Source organism: Anser cygnoides, chromosome 12, assembly GCF_040182565.1.
Source record: "Anser cygnoides isolate HZ-2024a breed goose chromosome 12, Taihu_goose_T2T_genome, whole genome shotgun sequence".
Taxonomy (NCBI): Eukaryota; Metazoa; Chordata; class Aves; order Anseriformes; family Anatidae; genus Anser; species Anser cygnoides.
The window spans coordinates 5,606,158-5,623,063 of NC_089884.1; the positions used below are offsets into that span (position 1 = coordinate 5,606,158).

Below are 16,906 nucleotides of genomic sequence, written 5' to 3' on the forward strand. Positions count from 1 at the left end.
TCTTTGCTGGTTCACATAAATGACAATTTAAATGACATAGTTTGGCAGTTGTGGTGCTCAAAAACCTTAAAATATTTCCTTGTTTTTTGCCTTGACCATTCCATTCCTTCTCAATGACCCGCCTTTGCTCAGATCGATGTGCTCATAAAGGGTTTCCGACTAGGATCGTTGGGGCGTTCACTATTGTTATTTCCCTTTCCTGCTGAAAGACATGAATTAAAAGTTGACACGTGTTCAGTTTGCTTTTGCTAATAGAAAATAGGAACAAATTACCAAGAAATGAAATGGAGTGTTTCAATTTATGCTCTCTAGTCAAGATGTTGCCAAAATTGTATACTACTACAATGCTTTCTAGGAAACCTGATTAGAGACTGTGCTGGTAAGAGTATCTGGCAGAAGCACAGCTGAGCCCGTGTGTTTGCATAGCATTTGTTACTATCCACATCATTATAAATGGACCAAACTTTGCCCTCTTATCTGCATCTACGCCTCTCATAGGAACAGTGAAATAAACTAATTCGTGAACAGTATTTGACCCTTGGAGAACAACATGCATCTGCTTAAGGCCATTTTTCTGTAGAAAAACATTTTTCAGCAAAATGATTTAGCATGTGTTTAATTTTAATGATTTGGCTTAAGTGTCTTTTTGAGTGCTTTATCAAGCTACAGCAATCATCAGCTGCTTAATAAATATTGGATTAAAGTCTGTAAAGGGAACTAACATGTGTATCAGAAAAGGAAAAATGGAAGAGCATTGCCAGATACTAAGCTTTTCTCTTTGTAATGTACTACTGTGTGGTATGGGCTGACGTATATTTTTCACTGATGCTGGAAATTACAACACCAATACTATTTTTGACAAAAAAAAAAAAGTGGAACAGGCACTGTAATTCTGGCAGTTTGCTGGACCTAAACAGCAAAACCTCCACAGAATTTCATGCTGTTAAAGAAAGCTACAGAAACAAAGCTTTTTTCCCCAAACATGTTGCAAGCAGTTGAAATTCAGTAATGCTTTTGGGTATGTGCTGAAATTAAAAATCTGGTCTTTGAATTAGTAGCCATTTGACACTAGTAGCCTATAGTTAGGATAGTAGTAGAATAAAGGTTTACTAACATGTGGCAATAAATAAGTTGGATTTCTGAAATTGTCCCAACAAAAGCAGAGAAGATAATAAATAGAAGTGCTTTTTTAAGCATTGTCACATGTCAATATATGGGTTCGTTACAAAATAACTTAAAATGGTTATTTTCCAGTGCATGTTTCAAAAACACTCTAGCAGTGAAGATATTCTTGCACTGCACTGACTATAGCAGTGTCATCAATAGCTGCCCATTTGATTTCCTTGCCCTTAGAATTTTGAATAGACCTGCCCAGCTGGATTGCTGTGCTTAATTTCCGTCAACCTGGGCCTCTGTGCTTTTGGGTTGACTTCCTCTTAATACGCAGCAGGACTGAATCTTGCTCTCTAATGGGTGATCTTGATCTCCTGGGTGTTGAGTCTGTCTGCTAATCTTTGAGATCGCAAAGCTCAGACACCTTCAGCTACCAGGAGCAGGACCAACCCTCTCAGATTTTTCAGTGAAATACAGCCTTTCCAAGCTGTTCAGCAAAGTCAGAGCAAACACTCAGATTGGAAAAAACCACCAGGTTTTGATATCTCTCCTTTGTGTAAGTTTTGAGTGATACATAACATAACCCTAATAGCAAATTGCTGACTCCGTATCCACTGAGACATTCAGTGATTTATCAGTTTCATAACCTCAACCACAATTCATGTGATGTACTACAAAGATCCCTGAGCAGTATTCAACAGATTCATTTTTCCTTTCATCCTCATAGCTATCCCACATATTTTTCTTCTGTTATATCTAGAAAAAAATGGTCTTGTGATAAATTGAAGACAATCTGATACTTTAAAGTTTAAGTAATTACTTGATAAAATTTTCATTTAATCTGCATAGCCTGAGATGACTTGTAGTACAAATATGATTGGACAATATTTTGAGTGCAGGCTCAGCTCAGACTCCCCTTGCTTCCACAATTGTAGTGAATAATCACATGCAAAGTTGAGCTTGACTTTGGGATGACAGTGGATAAAGGCTTGTAGCCATGCTTACCTTGATTAAAAGCCTATAGTATAGCGTGGCCAGAACAGGGATCCTGTACCCGCTTCTGTCCCGACCTCCCAGAACCAAGAGGACAAAACAGCCGTGAGACTTAGTCACTACCATCCCGTGTCTTCAGAACAGAAAGGATTTTTAGGCAGCTAAACCTTAGGAAGGCCTTTTACCAGTGCATCTGTTTTAAAGGCATGCAACGATAGGTATCTGGTCTGCAGAGCTGCCATTTGAATGTGGACCTGCTTTGGGGGACATGAGCTTCAACCCACCCTTTGACTCATGTCAAGTACAGCTCACATGCTGTATCTATCTAAAGGCTTAGTTACCAAAAGTTTTGGTTTAATTATGGCACTGTTTACTGTTGCCAGCAAACTAGTAGTAGTTTTACATTAGAATGCTGGATCAACTTTGTCTGCTTGAACTTCTCAGTCCAGAAAATACATAATGAAACTGTTGCTTCAGTCCACAGAAATTGGAAGACAAAGATAGTTTCTTCTTTCACTTCTTTTCCCTTAGAAAATTAAAAAACAAAACAAACAAAAAAAAACCACCCAGGAGTTGAAGACAGGGCAGTATTTAGTCCCTTACTGACATGAACTATGTTATTTACATTTGTATTCTTTAGTTCACGTAACTGGTTACTCTGGGTCACAGGGACACATTTATATGCATACGTGCACACGATCTGTGACTTCCCATGAGGTGATTTCTCCTCCAACAGTGAGAAATTTAAGCAGAATGACTTAACTGCAAGAATAGCTCGAACATCCAATAGAAAGCTCTTTAAGTATTTTGCTTTATTTTGCTCTTCTGAACATCAAGACAAACATACAACATTTTGGTATTTGCATTATGATTTGCTCACACAAATTGGTAGAGCTACAACAGAATATTAAATTGGCAACGTTTTAGTCCTGACAGTTATGTTATGTGAAATTTGTAAGTGCTATGTTTAATATTAACTATCAATAAGTAATATTAGTTTAACAAGTAGAGCTACATCACTGTCTGAAAATATTGCCACGCTAGGCCTATTCGCATGGGTTCTGAATAACGATCAGGAGATACTCTTTATCTGCAAAAAGATATAAAAATATTTAGTTAAAATATTTTCTTATTTCCTGATAAATATCCCATATTAACCTATTCCTCTTCAACTTTGTGTATAAAATACATGAAAAGACATTCTTATATAAAAAAAGTAACTTTATTAAAAAAAGTTTTCAGATTAAAAAACTGTCATAAATGTTAACTATACCATTTAAAATTATTTTAGTAAGCAGAATATTTGCCTTCAAGAAGCTGTAAAGATATTTAAACAAGAGGAAAAAAGTCATAAGATAAGCACCTGGAAGCTAGCACTTGTTATAAGCTAGCACTTATTTTAATAAACTTTTGACATCTGCAGCCTCTTCTGAAGGTGCAGAGATCTTCTTTCAGTTCACTAGCTAGTTTATTCAAAATTGAGAACCCCATTTAGAGATGAAAAAACAGAAAAGATTTGAATAGACCTTTACTATGAATAAATTCTAAATGTGACAGTCTTTGCCTACTAGTTCTAAAAGCTTAAGGAAGCTTTAGAAGGAATTCAGTTGGATAGGTATTTAATATCTATTTTAATGAAACATTTCTTAAAGGTACCCAGGGAATTTGATAGGTTTATATCTGCTTTGGAAAGTTAAGAAGGCCACCTCTTGACTTGTTCTGTTGCCTCCAATCTTGAGTACTCTAAACCGTGTACATTAAAATGTTAACGTATCTGTTTCATGGTGAATATACAGTTTTTCATATACATATTTTTAAAATGCATTTTCTACAGTAGTCTTATTCATGAACAGTTAAAAGAAACTTACGAGGACTTCATGATTCTATCATTTTTAATAGAAATACTACCTGGAGCTACCATGATTTCATGTTTCTTTGATCTGATCCTGAGAAAGGTTAGATCGTTCTGAGGATCAATATCTCTCACTGTGCTCCTCGCTTTCATGGTGAGCTGACAAAGAAGACCTGCATACTGGACTGTTGTAGAGTTATCAAGAGTTGTCCTTATTGGAATTCCTGAAAACAAATAGTTTTCTAACTCAGTCATTCAGTTAATTTGCATATTCATATACCACGGATCATAACAGAAATAAAACATATTTTTTTTGGGGGGGGGGGGGGGGGGTTTGTTTGCAGCAGAAAGGAGTTACTGATTTCAGGTATCTACATGTCTTTTAAAGGACAATATTAATCAGCGACAATTAAGCATTGAGTTGCCTTATGAAACCTTTGAAAGAGCCTAATTGCCGTTTAAGGCTCTTAAATGTCTATCAGATTCTGTTCTTTAGTACTTAACCAGTTTTGGTGCTTCATCAGTTTAAAACTTGTCACTGGGATCGTATCTTGGCTGCAAGATTCTAAGCCATACTTTAGCTGCAGCACTTGGCACGTGCAGTGATAGAAGTTACATGTTCGCAGTGAAATACCAAGAGCAATCAAAGGGCAGAAGTGGCATGTTTGCATTTGTCAAGCAAAACCACTCTTAGAACAGTCCCTTACAATTACATGCAAAATATTGACAATTCAGAGTACAGTGTATTGATCCAGCTATTAAAAATGTGATTACCTAAGATTGTTGATGATTTAATGAATCATTATCAATTATTTGTCAAATCATGTTTTTTATGTTAATAGGCTGCCAGGTGAAACTAAACACAGGGGTCACAGTTATCTTGCAAGTATGAACCTATCTGGCTTTTAAAAGTTTGTTTCACCAATAAAAATAAATAAATTATTCAACCTACTAACAGAGACGATAGATTAGAAGCTGGCAAGGCAATTTTCTCTTTGCATACATTTGCAATGCGTCTTCCAGATGGACAGGATAGGAATACAAAAATAGATTAATATGAGTCAAGTTTGATTTATGAAAGAATTAGCATGCAAAGATCGTGAATGCCAGGTAAGAAATTAGAGGCAAATGAATAAAATAAATAAGAGGACCTCCTCAGATACTAGACTATTCCATGGTTTTCCTAGCACAGTATTATTTGAATCACTTGGAATCGGTGTTGTCATGAGAAATAATCGTGCGTTGGTATGATGTGTAGTGAAGTGTAAGAGGATGACCCAGTACATACTTTGTGTCTAATGTTTATTACAGAGATTGAAATTGAGATTTTAACAGAAACAAGCAGGTGTTCCCAAGTACTGCATTAGCATGAGAATATCTATATAGTGAGGGCATTAAATAGTAAGTCACTTAAAAGCAGCAATGAATGTGTCAAGTTTATATGACCTCGTATCTAAATGATCACTTCAACAAATATAGCACTTTTAATGGAAGTGGTAAATGTTAAGTGATCCTCCAAGGTCTAATAATAATAACCTGAAAATGAGTTGACAGTAGTGACATCCTTAGATTAAAGCTAGTCTGTGTTTACTTTAGGACAAATTCTCTTTGCCTCTGGCCCCAAAATTAGAAAAAGGCAAATAAATCCCTCATTAGAAATGCTGTAGTGTGTTCCTTCACAAATGTGAAGGATAGCAACAGTTTGAGATTTCCAAAATGAACAATGTATACGTGGCGTAGTGTTTCAATAAAAAACTCAACACTGAGCTTTGAAATAAATGGCAGGCTGTTTGCATCAGGAATCTTTCATATGCTGTTTCACCTGAATACTACTTCACCTAAGTATTACCTACACTACTAAAAAGTCTTAGTAAAAGATATTTATTTTAGTGAAGAACAATGTTTTATCTTGTAGGGAACCTGAACAATCTGAGAAACTTCATTGTTGTGCCATTGGTTAAAATAATTTTACTGTGATTCATGCAAGTTGTACACTTGTTTTAAACATTTCAGCAGTGAGAGAAATTAAACTTATTTTTGTATAGGAAGATTTGAAAGAATTAGATGGAACAGTGCCACATGGTCTGCAGGTTTGTGAGGATGAGAAAGTTTGAACAGCATGTGGAGGGACTTTATACCTTGTCTTGAATAGTCTAATGTACAAAAAAAAGCAGAACTGGAATGTGGAATGTTCTTCCTCTGTTGTAAATCGAAGCTGTGATGGAAGGAATGTGTAACAGCCTTTGAAGAAGCATGCTGTTGTCATGAGTGCCCTGCACGGCTCTATCTGAGCATCCCTCAGTAGTGCAGAGCTACCACAGGTAAAGATGAACTGCAGTAGTATGCCCAAGAGGGAAAACATATTTAACCAAGAAGGCAACTATTTCAAGAAATTCAATGTAAGAAAAGGGTTATTTTTCTAATAGGTTCTGTGGTTGGTTTTGCCTTCAGAAATGTATCAGCCTGCAAACTCAGCAAGGATCATCTGTGTTATCTAAGTGGTTGGTTTTGTTCACTTTGAGTCTGCAGCTACCTCTAAGTGCCCACTGGATCAAATCACTTTCTGTTTATTTATACAGAATACAGAAACAGCTGAAACAATACCTGTTCTGAAACCAGCCTGTTTCAGTTTAGTAAACAGCTGTATCTAGAAATGAGCACAAAGCAGCCTTTCCGTTACTGTTTGCCAGGCTTTGCACTTCTTGACCTTCATCTAAACTGCTGCTAGAGAAGTAGATTTTGGGGGACACTGTAGAAGTGAAGGAAGTGAACCAAATTTTAGGGAAGGTAATTGAGTGAGTTGTCTTATTTGTAAAGGAATGATTAAAACAAAGATTAACCTGAGAAGCTTAGCTTCTGGAAACTGATTTCTGTGATCGGTTTTGCTTTTGGCTTGCAGTTTTCTGTATCAAAGCCAAAGTTTGCCTGACATGAAACTCCCTACTACGACGACACACCATGACATGATTTAAAGAACTTCTGAACGTTTTGTAGGGCCAAGGAGCAGCTCCCAGCAGTGGAATACCAACTTTGTTTGGCAGACACCAAATTATGGACTGAGAAATGGCCGCAAAAGCAAGAAGCAAGAGCAGCATGTTCTCTCTTTCTGTGACCTACCAAGAGATGTTCAAGATCTGGTTCTGAAAAATAAAGTACACTTTAGTTAAACAGGGATAATTAATAATACAAAAGTGCTTAAATTAAATGAAGGTTATGCTTCTAGTCTTTCCATCAGAGGAGACTTATGTCTGAGGTCTTGACTTTTCTTTCCGTTAACTCAAATACAAACTTGTGTTGCACAGGGGGCTTCGAGGCATGGCCACGAACCAACTTTTCATGCCTTATGGTGAAACACATGTTCTTGAAACCAGCATTTTCACAAAACGTTGCAAGCAGACTGCTTCAACGCCTCACAACCTCTGCAGTGTTTTACTTTTTTACTTCAGAGGGCACTTCTCGCCACTACAGGGTTGCCTACTCGGAGAAAGGCGGTGGCGCTTTACCTTCCGTGTTGATGACCATGGTCGCGATGACCCCTTTGTGGGCTTGGATCCTCTTTAGGGTTTCGTCCACTTCAGCCTACGAGCAGAGAGCGCACCTCAGCCCTCCCGCGGCCCCCCGGCCCCTCGCCCACCTCCCCGCTCCCCTCCCGCCCCGTCCCCCTCAGGGCCGCGGGCGGCGCCATTACCATGGCCGGGCCGTTGCTAGGGAGCGGCGGAAGTGACGGCGGCGGCGGCCCGGGCCCGGGGACCGGCGAGGGCCCCGGGGGGGAGGTCCCGAGCCCCCGGGCCCGGCCCGCCTGAGGGGGCGGCCGGGAGCTGTGCTGGGGAGCTGGGGATGGCCCGTGCTTGGAGCAGCACAGGCAACGAACTTGGCTTGATCGTTGCACTGCTTGCCTTTTTGTTCTTTAAACGTTGAAGCTGGCACTAGCTAAATCCCAAAGATACCAGTTCGGTTGCTGTCACCACAAACAAGCGTTCCCCTCGTGTTGAGTGCTCCTTTATCTGCTCTCTGTGTCCCCCCAGGTGTTACCGCACCGTGTGGGCGCGCAGAGCGTGCTTGGCACCGCTGGAAGTTTCCCCGTCCCATCCTGCCGTGCCGCGACACCCGCACGAAGACAGGCACCGCGCTTTGTATGGCGTGTCGTGTGCTGCCGGGACTCGCTGCACCTTTCAGGTTGCTGTAGGTTACTTTTACGACACGGCTGTGTGCTGAATTACCCCTGTATTGCAATTCTCCCTTCCCAAAGCAGTTGGGGATCAGACTTCAGGTGTAACACCTCCGAAGCACCACTCCTGTTCCTTTCTGTGCCCCCAGTAACTAACGCCGATGTGTTCAAAAGACTCTACGTAGTGTCCCACAAGGGGAGTAATTTTCTTTATCTTCTGAGCTGAATATGAAGCTTCCAGAGTTGTTCTTACTGAAATGACTTTCTGCTGCTTTACCATAAAGAGTTAGCACATTTCCAAAAATTTGGTGTCACAGGGAGGCACCTTCTCCCCCCACACCTTTTTTTTTTTTTTTTTTCCATGTTAAATGGAGTGGTCTTAAGAACAAATTAACAAGCTAGTTATTCATCTGCAACTTTTTAAGGACTGGATAGCATTTGAAACTTGCAACAATATATCAGCACGTAATTTAATGCAGTTTATGGCCTTACGCTGGAAAGAAAATAACTTCAGGCTGTGGGATTGCTCTATCTGTTGCAACAACATTACTCTAGGAGTTTATTAAGTTTCAGACTGGCAGGGGCTTGCATAAATCATAAACGTTGTCGGTGTGCCTTCAGATAAGCATTAAACTGAATTTAGGATCTGATTTATGAAGGAGGGGGAAAATGATCGGAACCATCAGTGTGTTTGTTTCAGAAGCTACCACTGTGGGAGTTAACCCGATGTCCTGTGACATGCTGCACAAAGCAGTAAGAACACTGTGCCTGTGGTACTGCTCCATCTGAGTGACCCCGTATCAGCTATGTGCGTCGCGGCTCACCTGCGAGCAATGTAGCCAGCAGTGCAATTTGCCTCGATACACCTGTGCAGTTTTGCTACAGTAAGGACTATGGTGTTTTGCATTTTTGGAATTGAGATATCCTTACAGATACTTTTTCATTTTTTTTTTTTTAGACAATTGGAAGCACTGGTGCATGATTATTGAATCTGACTGGAACATCTGTTGGGCAATTTTGTTTTAGTACCGTCGATAGATGTTCTTAAATGAAAACTTATAGATTGTAAAATGTGAACCTGATCCTGCTGTCATTGTTAGTCACGGGACAGGTCCTTGCTATTATCAGTCCAGTTAAGGTCAGCTCACTGTAGGTTAGCATGCTGGAAGGGGTAGCGGTGATTTTATCCCCAGTAACCAGGCTGGCAGTTCCAGGAATACGGAAAAATGAAACGGAAAGGACGTTATTCCACTTACTCTGCTGCCCCATTGATATTGTTTAGTTTTTAAGGTTTCTTTCAAGAATGCTATTTTCCTTCAGGGATGCAAGATGCCTATTTGTCTTTTTAAAACCAATAAAAATACCAGCTCCACTTTGCAAAAAATACTGAACTGAAGCCAAAATGGCAGCTAGCGTGATACAGGATTACTCTGGGAAGCATTGTTTATGCTCAGCATTAAAGACTGAAATATGCAGACTCTTACGGACATTCAGATAGGGTTTGTCTCAGATTTAGACTTGTAACAATAAATGAAAGTATTTCCTTGATGACTTGAAATTTAACTGAGTATTCAGATTCCAAGCAACATTATTCTTTGGTACACAGTAGCAAATACAGTATTAAGAACAGGGTGTTACTGCTTGAGAATCAGGAGCTCTTCATAATCTGGGACCGAAATCTTGGAAATGCTTACCCATGTGAATAAGTTTTAAGTATTTGTTAGTAAAAGTAGCAAGTGAGTACCTTCTTAATTTCAGGTGCTTGGATTTACAGTGTGGTATTTGAACTCTTAAAATTTCTGCATTTTCAGTTATTTTTGAGTAAAATAATCAACTGGAAGATGGAAAATACTTAAAGCTATTCCCATTTTTTTTTTTCAGGCTGTTGCAGAAAATACAACTCTCCACATGGAAACTAGGAAGAGGACTTTGCTGGTAAGTGCAAGAGAATTTAATTCTTTTTTTGTTTCTTGGACTTGGACACCCAGAAAGAGGGGGAGAGGAGGTTAAGGTTGAAATCAGGATTGAATCAATTTATAATCTTACAGTAATCAGATAAGAAGGCAGAGTGATCTGGTAAAACAGGTGCTTAAACATAAAAGGAATATTCTGTACAAATTATCGGTACATACAGGTGGAGTCATTCAGAATTTTGTTTAAAAAAAGAAGTTCAGTCTTGTATGCCGCCGTATTTCCATTTTCAGGGTTATTGCTTAAATTGTTTGTAGTGCAACATTTATACTAAAACAAGTCCCATGGATAGAAGTACATCAGAATTAAAGAAAATCGCTTTTCTTGACTCGAAGTCATAAGCACTTCTTTCATCATTTTTGAAGGCTTAAGTACATCTTTCCTATCTCCCAGGGAACTGCTATTGAAAAGATCAACTCCTCTTTTCTCCAAAGCCCCTGTATGTACCAACGTTGTGCCTATGTGGCCCTTTGTTAAAGTACGCCCAGCTGACGAGATCCGGTGTGAGTCAGAGGTGGTGATGCCAGGCCTGCATTCCTTCCCGGCTTCCTCTGTGCAGTGGCTGGATACAGATTGTTTGGAGTGAGTGGGGCAGCGTGAAGTGGTTGATGGATTCTTCCACGTGGGATGCTCTTACATGGGAGAGGGATATGAAAGTAGAGGAGATGCAGACAGCCTCTGCACCGTGACATTTTTTCCTTTAGATAAGTCAGATGCTAAAAACAAGATTGAAAAAAAATTATATTTTAAGCTAGCACATTTTAACTTCCACTGGTACTGGATGCAAATCACACACGGTCGGTTAATTATTGCATCTTGGCTCAGGAGATGACTACTTCTCTTACTTGTCAGAGCTTTAACCTGACACTGAAACATAGGATCTGTGGTCCTGCATTGTGAATGCTTTTGGCAGGCTAAGATATTAAAAAAAAAGACACAACATTTTTAGTCTTGATGGTAGATGGAACATACAGAATAAACCATTTTTTGGGGCAATTATTATGTATTTTGTCCTTTAATAATTCTGCAGGGAGCAATCAGGTGTTGTCAGCAGCTCCTTCTAGGTGTGAAATAAAATAAAACACACAATGGATATTACTCAATTATAAACTTATTCCATTTCTCTGTTTGCAATTTTTTAATTTTATTTATTATTTTTTTAAGAGACTTCCTGAAAAGGTGAGAATTAAGGTAAACATAGTAAAGCTAGTCATTCTTGCAGTGCTATAATCAAAACTGTAGGGAAGTTCTTGCCTTTCTCCACCTGAAAAGGGCCTTGAAGAAAGCATTTGATCTAGAGTGGATGAGATAAGGATCTTTCCCAATCTCACTGTCTGTTAATGAAGTTTTGTTTTAATCTTCTGTTACCTCCGTGAATCCAAATACTATAAACTGGGAAAGTATTTAAGAAAGACTGTATGCCCTGTAGGCATGTACAAAACAATTTTAAAACGTTAATCTGTAAATAAATGATAGAATGAAAATTAATTCAAAATACTTTGCGTAAAGATTCACAACTTTTGAGCAGTTTCCCATGCTTTTTCCCTTCTGTGTGAGGAATTTCTAGCTTATATCCTCTAGATGGTGCTGCAACTACAGCATATTGAAGTGAAGTCGATGTCGGGTTTTGAAGAAACTTTTGCTTGTTAAGCGGCCGACTCACTTAAGTCACGTAACGTACAAAAGGATTAATGACTTCAGCTAGGCTTACAGGTTTACGCAAGGTAGAATCAACATAGGTTGATTGTTTATCCTCAGCTGGTTAAGAGCAGAACAGGTATTTTATAGATGTAGGAGACTTGCACAAACTGTTCCGTGGTCAAATTATCCCCTCATCTCCTGAAATGTCTATAAAGCACCTCCTTAGCGCATCCATACCTCGAGTGCTGATGAGGGCAGAGGTGACCAACTGTAGCCCGTGGTGCTGATTAAGTGACAGCAATAAGCCTCTTAAGACTTCCAGCAGATGTTGCTGCTTTTGTATGCTAATGGAAACTTTACGAACCATTTTCTCTTCCTTCTGAGAGCAGATGTAAGTACATGAAAATCGCTTCCTTATATCAAGAGCAAATTGATAATAACCTTGGTTCAATTGTAAGGCAGAAGCTGTAGAGGCACTTTATTTGATAATTGCAGAAAGCTTATGCACAGCTTCATCAAAATTAATATTTGATATTCTGCCAGCTTTCCTTGTACTGAAGCAGTCAGGCAAAATCTGTGCTGTGAGCACATTGCTACCTGGGTTTTTAAGCCCTCCGCTTCCCTTCCACAACCACGTTCCCTTTCTCGCCTCTGTTCTTAAGGTGGCCACTGCCACCCCCCTCCACCCTGCTTATTTCAGGGTGTCAAGGTTAGTCAGAACTGGCACGTTAGCTTATCAGAGGGGCTCCTGAGCATGGGACCTTTTGGTGACCTAATGTGATGCTCTGTGTGGTCTTTTGTGAATATATAATAAAAGAATTGTACATCACAAAGGAGGATGTTGTGCAATATGCTGATGTTCCACAGCCCTGTCTTGGTAGGAGATACCCACTGAAGAGGCAGTAAGAGTTTAGAGAATGACCCAGAATGGCTGAATCATATTGAGGTTAATACTGTTAGCACGGTGAAGGCTGTGTTTGTGATTAACTTTTATGGAAACACTGGGCTCCAGGAGTGTGAAAACACAGGAGCATCATTTGGGAGGGGACCAACTCTATGGTCTCCGTTACAACAGTGCCTTAAATAGATGTAGACCCTGTCTTTTGTAAGATTAAGAAAGAACTTGAATATCTTTGTAAGACTTCTGTCTGTAAAGGTATATTTGGACAGTAAAGGAAAGGCCTGAGCCATGGGACCATATTGTAAAACTTCATTTCGCTTGGGTGATTGCATCTTTCCTGATATAAGCTGACATCTTGCATTGTAGATTCTTAGTGAGGCTGGAAAAAAACTGGTCAGTGTTTTCCAAATAAATAAGTGTTTTTGTGTTTTTATTTTATGAGATAGAATACTGGTGGCCTCCTCACTTGACACTATTAAAACACCTATAACATTCTTGATAGGAAAGAAAGTGTACTTGCTGGCCAGACCTCATTTTGGGCTGCAGCAGCCTGTCTGCAGTTCGGCTATATTTTTTCTTAGGTGTTACAATAGTGTTTCTGGGCTGACGAGTGACAGCAGCTAAAATTCAGTGTATTTACCTCCTTTCTTAAATATCTACATAGTGTTATTTGTCCTCTTTAAAGGACAGCTGTCCTTCATTCCAGAAGATGAGTGACCATAAGATCTATGAAGTCTGCATATCTATTTTTTATATTGCTGATGCACTTTGGTTTGACGGTTGTGTACAGTAAGAACATGAGTTTCTGAGACCTGTTCTGGGTACTAAGTGTACACACGCACAGTCAAAAGTTAAACAAAGAAAACCAGAAAATAGGTGGTTCCCTGCCCACCACCAGTTAAAGGTTAAATGCCTTGCTTTAGCACCTTGCATGTCTGCAGCGTAGTGGCTAACCTTGGGTTGCAGCAGTCTGTAGGTGTTAGTAGAAGAAGGGGTTGAGGCCTTTTAGAAAGGACAGCCTTCATCATGCTCTGTGGTGTTGAGATGTGAGAACCAGCATTCAGCTGTCCTAGCTGCTTGTAATTGCCATGCTGGGAGAGGGAATGGCTACTGCTGGACTCCAGGCAAGTTGTCTTTATACGTAATCATCAAAACGAGTACAGGAATATAACTGTCAACAGAGACAAAACTAGTAGAAAATTGGGGTAAAATCTATTTACCTATATTGACATTTTTTGTTCAAGAAATATTTTGGACAAGAAATATATTTCCCATTTCTTGAGTGTTCAGGGTGTCTTTCATCAAAGTCCCATTAAAACTACAGTCCTTGAATGCATCCTGTAGTTGGAAGCTGGATGCTCATATTTATTATTTCTTCATCTCAGTTAGGTCCAGAGGTAGGAGTTCCAAAATAACATATGAAGTCAGTGTTTTAAACCTTACAAATGTGAAAACACCTCAGCAAGCACACACACATAATTAGATATCATGAGATTTCTCCATCACCAATGATACCAGCTCATTTACTAGAGAAAGACTGCTTGAAGCAATGTTACTATTAGTTTTTCCTAAAGGCTGTTTTAAACATAAAGTTTGCAAAATTCCTTGTTAAGAGTTGTTGGAACTTGCTCACAGACCAATGATGAGGAAATTAGTTAGATCTGAGTATGAAGAACCAGACATATCAGAACTAATGCCGCTGGAACCTTGTTCTTTTGGTATTGGAGGTAGGTTTTGTATTGTTTTTAACCCTCCCTTGTTAAGAAAGGAATCTCAAGATTGCGTATCAGTGTCCAAAAGCAGAAATAAATTTAGTAGTAAAATAGAAGACTTTTAGAGGTGATCTGTGGCCACTCTAAGACTTCTTGGAAGGGTAAGACTTTGCACTAGATTGAGTTGTTTTATAACCCACCATTGCATCCTCACCCGTCACGTTCTTCCTGCATATATCACTCTAACTTTGTGAACCTTTAAGTACTTTGGTCACCTTCTTTATCTCCATTACCAGCAAAATGTGTTATTCAGTCATGTCCTTCTACAGCCAGCCGGCTTAGCAAAACCCCCTCAGAACGCTAGTGCTAAACGTACAGTGGAGCGGCGTCAAAGCAGCATCCTGTGACGAACTTCTCGAGCGCTCTTGGAACTGGCAAGCTGTCAAGTAAATTTAAATATATGACTTTGACATCATTCGAGTGAAACCAGAAGCCGCAGTGAAATACTGTATGCTGTCTTTCATGTGGTGGAAATGTTTCTACGAGGCTGTACATGCAAATTAAAAAATAGCCATTGGCACATTGTTTCCAAGTAACCAACATATAAACATGGGTAGGTGCTCTCTAAACACAACTTGCATTACACCATCAATCATGATTCATGGGATTCCGTGTTCTCTTTCAAGTGGACGTCTTGGTGCATCATCGGTAGCAGCGATCCATGATGCGAGGGCAGCAGCTCCTGCCAGGTGCCAGATGTTGAAAGCTCTTTTCAGTCTAATCCAGCCCTTTCCCCCTGCTTTGTGCATCCTATGAATGTTTTCTCAAAATAGAATATCCCACTTCTTGGATATAAATTTTCACAACAGCTTACTGAGTGGGGTGATTTGCTTTGTTTCTTCTGGGAAGGTCTTGTCTCTTATGCAAACTGACCTTTCAGAAGGTGCCAATTACCAGATTGTCTGAATAGATCACAGCCCGGGACAGCATATCCCAGCAGCCCCCTGAGTTCATGGGAATTTGTGAAATAGGAAACTGCAGATCCAGAAGGTGGTGGTGTCCTGCCTTTATTCCTAACATCCTAGTGTCTTTCCTGGATTTTATACAATATCCAGCTTGAAATCTTCTCCTCTATATTTGAGGTAGTTTTCTGATTGTCTAAACAATTTTTCTGAACTTACGTCGCACTGTATGTTTGTGTCTTTTCCCCAGTTTCTCCTTTTGTCATTATTTTAATTTGATCCATTAAGTATTTAATAATAAAAAAAATCTCATTTCATCCACTGAGATTGTGGGTGAGTAAAAATTCAGAAGTCTTGCCACCCTCCTTATGTACAAAAGCTATTACAAGGAAATAAGTTCCGTAGCAATTCAGTGTTAAAGTGTTATCACAATTTTGTAAGTGACGTTGCAGTGTGATGGTATTTACAGGTTTTCAGGCTGTGATCCTCTTGATAAAAGAAATGATCTCTGCTGCGGTATGAGTCTGTTGTTTGACAGCATTTGTCAGTGTCTTCCTCTTCTCTGACAACTGAATGTGAGCCTTTTTAGCTTGCGTAGCCCAAGGGTTTATACTGAACAAACTCTACTCAGGCTCTCATGTCAATATAATAAACATTTTTTTTTTCTAGGCTTAAAATCCTTTTAAAGAAATGCCAGCAATAGTTGCCAAGCAAATGCCGAGAATAAATCTGAGAGGAACTTTCATTCATATCCACATTAAAATCAATTTTTATTTCTGACTCCAGACTAAGCTCGCTGGACATAAGTGAAGTTTTGGTTTCAGTAAGCTCACTAGGCAGGTGGGATGCAATTCAGGGAAGCCACCCTTAGCCCTTAGTCACCACTAGCATTGGGTTTTGCGGTGGTGTTGCTGTTTATAATGTGCATATGTGTGTATATATGCTATGTTTTCAAGTTGCATATGATGGATATAATTTTCTTCAGAAAGTCAGCTTTTAACTCCTATCAGCAAGCCTCTAATCTGATGTTTATTCTGACCTGCTCCTATGCTTTAATCCTTATTTTGCCAGTCTACAATGGTTCAACCGTGCTGGCTTCAGCAGGTGTAATTTCTGCGTGTCTGGGAGATGAGAGTTGGCTTCAAGGGCTGCGAGGAAGATGTTAAAATGCATTCTTAGGTACTGATCCTGGGATGTCCAGAGTGAAGCCTGTGCAGCTCAGGTTATTTTAAATGTGTGATGCCATATACTGATTGTGACTCCTCTGATGGGGTGTTTCCTCCCCCAGCTTATAGTGATGTAACAGTCGTTGTCCATAACAGCAGATCGCTGAGAGCTGTGCCAACGGCACATCCCTGAGATGTCTGCTTAGTTGTGGCGTTGAAGCATTAGAGGGGATGTTCAAATAGTGCTTTTTGGTCAAGCAAGATGGACATGATGTGGAGCCATGAGAAGGTGAGCCTAAATTCCATGTCTAAAGAGAATAAGCCAGCAGGGGAGGCTGTATTTTGGCCCCCAGGCTGGTGGGTGTGTGCCAGCAGTCAGACAGTTCCTTGGTAGGATCTCTTCATGTGCACATGCATACACTCTGTC

At 39.7% G+C, this 16,906-nt stretch overlaps 1 protein-coding gene across 1 annotated transcript; it reads right to left on the reverse strand.

Annotated features, from left to right (window-relative positions):
• Positions 1 to 2,901: 2,901 nt before the first annotated feature.
• Positions 2,902 to 7,708, reverse strand: DYNLRB2 (dynein light chain roadblock-type 2). Its single transcript, XM_067004765.1, has 4 exons — positions 7,647 to 7,708; positions 7,462 to 7,537; positions 4,015 to 4,182; positions 2,902 to 3,196 (listed from the first exon to the last, which is right to left on the reverse strand). The coding sequence occupies exons 1-4, from the start codon at positions 7,647 to 7,649 to the stop codon at positions 3,153 to 3,155; spliced, it is 291 nt and encodes a 96-aa protein (XP_066860866.1). The 5' UTR covers positions 7,650 to 7,708; the 3' UTR covers positions 2,902 to 3,152.
• Between the last annotated feature and the right edge of the window lie 9,198 nt (positions 7,709 to 16,906).

Excerpts from the sequence above, each read along its gene's own strand:
- DYNLRB2 (XM_067004765.1), bottom strand. Across the intron at positions 4,183-7,461 it reads CATGGTCATCAACACGGAAG|GAATTCCAATAAGGACAACT; the intron begins GTAAAGCGCCAC and ends ATTTGTTTTCAG. Across the intron at positions 3,197-4,014 it reads TGAAATCATGGTAGCTCCAG|ATAAAGAGTATCTCCTGATC; the intron begins GTAGTATTTCTA and ends ATCTTTTTGCAG.